This window comes from Mytilus trossulus, chromosome 14, assembly GCF_036588685.1.
Source record: "Mytilus trossulus isolate FHL-02 chromosome 14, PNRI_Mtr1.1.1.hap1, whole genome shotgun sequence".
NCBI lineage: Eukaryota > Metazoa > Mollusca > Bivalvia > Mytilida > Mytilidae > Mytilus > Mytilus trossulus.
The window spans coordinates 81,098,077-81,103,029 of NC_086386.1; the positions used below are offsets into that span (position 1 = coordinate 81,098,077).

A 4,953-nucleotide genomic window follows, 5' to 3' on the forward strand; every position below is an offset into this window, starting at 1 on the left:
AATTATTAACTGGAGTCCCGATAAAGTTCCTATACCCACTCTAATTAGTCACAAGTAGCAATAGACTGAGTGACCTTTATTCAAGCTGCAGTTAACTGTAACATTAATTAGTACTCTGCATAGAATTAAATTAGTTTAATATTTTTTCAGGGAAATTTACCAATATATCTGCTAACTGGCCAGGGTCAACCCATGATTCCCACATCTTCCAACACATCAAACCTATGCCACTACCTGGAGACAAACAACAGAGGACTTGCAGACGGTTTGATACTAGGAGACAGTGGGTATGCATGTCGCCCTTTTCTCATGACACCATATCTAAATCCCAGAGAAAGACACCAGCAAAGATTTAACAGAGCACACTCTAGTACAAGATCCATTATTGAAAGGGCTTTTGGAATCTTAAAGAGAAGATTTCATGTTTTACACTCTGAGGTAAAAATAATTATAGAATACTTTAAAATATGATAACAAAAAAGTGATTTGTTTGTCAATGACCAGAGACCAAATCACTTGGAAGTTAACACCGATAGGTAACTGTACAGCCTTCAACAATGAGATAATCCTATATAGTGATGCATAGCTAAAATGATTAATTAACCTCAGCAGTTTCATACAAAAAATGCCCAAAAAAACTTCAGCCATGAAGAAAAAAATATATTGAGTAAAAAGGGACACAAAAAAGAAACTAATTATATTACAGTCCTTCCATACACCCAATGTACTAGAACTATTGCTGATAGTATCTGAGATATGGACTTGACCACCAAAACTTAACCTTGTTCACTGATTCATAAAATGAGGTCGAGGTCAAGTGAAAACTGTGTGGCAAACAATTGTTAATTAATAAGAAAAATAAATATTTTAATTCATTAAAAGTTGACAAAATGTTAATGGTGTATTCTCCTTGTCTTGTTTCATTAATTCCAGCAACTCTATTTGGAGGTCTAGTTTCCTCATTTCTTTTGTCTGTTTTGCCATTTCACCCTTCAAATACAGTACCTGAAATAAAAATGATACATGTACATCCATATGAATATTTTAACATATATCTTTATATGTGTCTGTATACCTTAAAACTCTTGTGGAATTTACAGAAGTATTGCATGAAATTGAGATTTCCAGATAAAGTGTATGACCTGTTGGACCTTTGCTTATGCCAGCAGCTTGAAGACCATAAATTCAAATTATTTATATTAGAAGATTTTCGTAAAAATGTTGATTAAGTGTACTTTGAGATCGATACACGGTCTCACATCATTGCCTATACCAGTGGTAGATCCTGAACTGTTTGTAAGCGGGTAATGACTGACCACAAAGGGGAGGGGATCGACCGGGGACCTAGCCCCTTCGATCTGCATCTGTTCGATACAAACTAATCGATGGGGACCTAAAAAGTCAACTTTTTTAGTGTTGATAATTGATTTTTATCTTTTCATTTTCCAGAGTAATGACAGTCTTGAAACTTACACCAATTTAAGCCATTCATTATAAGACAATAATACGTTAATCGTTTTTTTTATTATTCTGGATTATTTCTAAAATAAATGCAAATGTGAAATTTTACCTGAAGCCCATAAACATCATCAGCAGTTGCTTTCCTCTTCTTTGGATTTTCTGCTTTCTTTGCTGTTAGAGTCCCCAGCTCAACTACTGCAGCTGCTGGGCGTGGCACCTGAATATTTACAGCCGGTAGAAGCGGTAGTAGTGGTACTGGCTGAAGAATGGATTCAGATCCAGATTGGGAAAGTGGTTGGCTTGGAGGGGTATCAAACAGGTCCTGGGAATTACTTGCACTCTCCTCTGGCAATGCTGCTGAGTTGTCATCTAGAAAATATAATAAGGAGATTGTTATTTTTATGATTAGCATGATGATGAATAGACGTGCGTCTATTGTTAAATTTTCTTACTTACAGAGAGTTTTTTTTGTCAGACATTCTTCCTTTGCTTTCATTGACCTAGCCTGACAAACCATATGCATCAATGACAACCAAAACGAGACGGCTAGTAACAAAACTATATCAGAAGACAACCTTCTGTTCAATTGTAAAGCAGTATTGCACCATTTTAAATAATTTTCTAGCAAATATATTGGGTATCGAATCTTTAGTCAATTATCATCAAGGATTAGAGGGCACCTGCCAATGCTGGATTTAAATTCGTTATCTTACTCGCTGTTAAAAAAAAATTGTTTACATAGTAATGTAAAGAATTTTTTTTTGACAGTGAGTGAGACTGCGAAATTAATGCCAATGCTGGATTTAAATTCGCAATCTCACTCGCTGTCAAAAAAAATAATGATAATTGACTAAATGAAAATTGCTGGCCCATCTATATTTTACAGTGTTGAGATTGCGCCCCCTTCGGTATATTTGACAAAATAAAAAGGACCTATTCCAGTGGCACTTCTGTGTATACATTTCTCACTGTATAACCCTCCCCCTTTTTATCCACATTTTTTTTCACTCATATCCCACCAAGTTTAACACCAACTATATATATTTATTTTCCAAATCTTGAACGACCAACAAAAGATGATTATTAAAATTGTTAAAATCTAGGCCTTTACGAGCGTATGCCACGATCGAATTTAAGGTACGGGTTAGCCAGGGTCCGAGAAACATCGTCCTGTCGGCTACAAATCAAAGGGAAATAACAGCAAGGAGGTTCTTTCCGGATAAACGAAAATTTGAACTGAACATGTTTTGTTCCTAACTATCATTACAATATTGTCAAATGACAATATTTGAAATCATCCAGCGCTAGAAAAATGTGTGTCATGAGGTAATAAGGCTCAAAAACAAATATGTTCATTAGCATGCTGAGCGTCTATCAAGGTTAATATTTAGGACGTAAATACTAGAATGCAGACGACATAAATAATTGACCAAATGAATTGAAATACTTATTATTCACTGAGTAAAACTGAATATAGCCGAATGCCAATTAAATACTAAGCTTACACGTTATTAAAGATTAATAAATCAGCTAAATACCTGTCAAATGTTGATGTCATGATACAAATAATCGGCGATTTTTTTTTTGAACACAAAGTTTCATGAAATCGGAGAGAATAATTGATAGCATTAAAAGATTTATTATTTTTACATATTCACAAAAGAGTATAAATTAGTTACTGATACATACCAAGTACACTTTCAACTCCTTCAAGACCTTTGAAAGAAGCTGAGTCTTTACAAAGGTCTATTGTTCTTTCAATGGCCAGACTCAGTTTTTTGGGCTGTGGACCACCACCAGTAGCCCTCTGCTCTTTGTTACGGTTGTTAAAAACCTTCTTAGCCTCCTTCTTGGTGTTAGCCCACTTGTCTTTGCAGTCTTTGGGAGACCTGTTGGCAACACCCAAAGCACTGACCAAGATGGAAATCCTGCTCCAGACAGCAGTCTTTCTGGAATTGGTTATACCATCCCCAAACTTTTCATGAATAACTTTGTAATTCTTTTGCACTTGGTCTTGAATTACATTTACTTCTTCTTGGGAAAAGTTAGGTTTTCTGTCCCTTTGTGTTTTAGCAGAAGACTTGTCAGCCATGTTGAAGTAAATATTAACAAACCAATGCATTGTGGGTAAAGAGAATAATCTCTAAACTTTAGTTAAATATTTAACGAGTGGTTAAATTATTTAACGTCATCGTTAACTAACGACGGCGTTAAACCAAGTTGAACAACACCATTTTAACCATGGGTTAAGTAACGATACGTTAGAGTATTTAACGACACGTTAAACTTAACGCTTACGTTAAGTTAACGACAAGTTGAACAACCGGGCCCAGACAAGGAGCAGTGGATTCAACATGCTTGTAAACTCATGGGTAGGAATGGTATGTTCAGTTTTATTTAACAATAATAGTTTTGTTGACATCAGGTATATGTAACACTAGGACACACCCGCAAATTGGGTATTTAGTGACTCTATATAAATATTGGTGACCGCCGTTATCAGTAAACTTGTAATTGATAGTGAATAAACTCATCATAGATACCAGGAATAAATTTAGTATATACGCCAGACGCGTTTCGTCTACAAAAGACTCATCAGTGACGCTCGAATCCAAAAAAGTTAAAAAGGCCAAACAAAGTACGAAGTTGAAGAGCATTAGACCAAAATAAATGGCAAATAAAGTTTATAATATACAGAAAAACGTGAAAATAATTGTCATGTCCCTAGTACCTATGCTTTCTATAATAATGCCACCTTTTTATGGCTCTCAGGGTTATTCTAATTTTCAGGGGAATTTTGTTAGTCTTTATTTTAATTTTAGTTTCTTGTGTACAAGTTGAAGTGTAGTAAGGCGTTCATTATCACTGAACTATTATATATTTGTTAAGGAGCCAGCTAAAGGACTCCTACGGGCGCAAGAATTTCTCGCTACATTGAAGACCGGTCGGTGACCTCCTGCTGTTGTTATTTTTCTATGGTCGGGTTGTTGTCTCATTGGCACATACCCCATTACCATTCTTAATTTTAATTATTGACGTTTATGGCGTTTATTATTCTATAAGGTTATATAATCGCAAACGGCCGATAGAAGGCTGACGCAAATCAATCAAATACCTCGTAAAAAAAATATGAATGAAAGAGTTCTATAAATGGAGGATTACTTTGAGACTCGTGATGAAAAGGGAAATATAAAAAAAGACATTGATTGATTGTTGGTTGCTTAACGTCCAGTGGCAAATATATCATGCATATTCAGGACGAGAACAAGTCATCAATAAATACAATAGGCAGGTTGTTGTAATGGAGGCCATCTAGGATGATGGTCGGGGAAAATTGGACTGCCACTGGAAAATAAGGGTATATTGGAAAGGGGCCGAAATTTTGCCTCAAAAGAGTTTTTGCAAGGGTTCATGTGACCATAATTTTATACCCAAGTCATATTTCTATACCCCAGTGTGAAGATTTCACAACCACCGTGAATGCGATGTTTA

At 35.5% G+C, this 4,953-nt stretch overlaps 1 protein-coding gene across 1 annotated transcript; it reads right to left on the reverse strand.

The window, feature by feature from the left end:
• Positions 1-867: 867 nt before the first annotated feature.
• Positions 868-3,799, reverse strand: LOC134698128 (uncharacterized). Its single transcript, XM_063560417.1, has 3 exons — positions 3,151-3,799; positions 1,571-1,830; positions 868-1,005 (listed from the first exon to the last, which is right to left on the reverse strand). The coding sequence occupies exons 1-3, from the start codon at positions 3,581-3,583 to the stop codon at positions 868-870; spliced, it is 831 nt and encodes a 276-aa protein (XP_063416487.1). The 5' UTR covers positions 3,584-3,799.
• Positions 3,800-4,953: the final 1,154 nt, after the last annotated feature.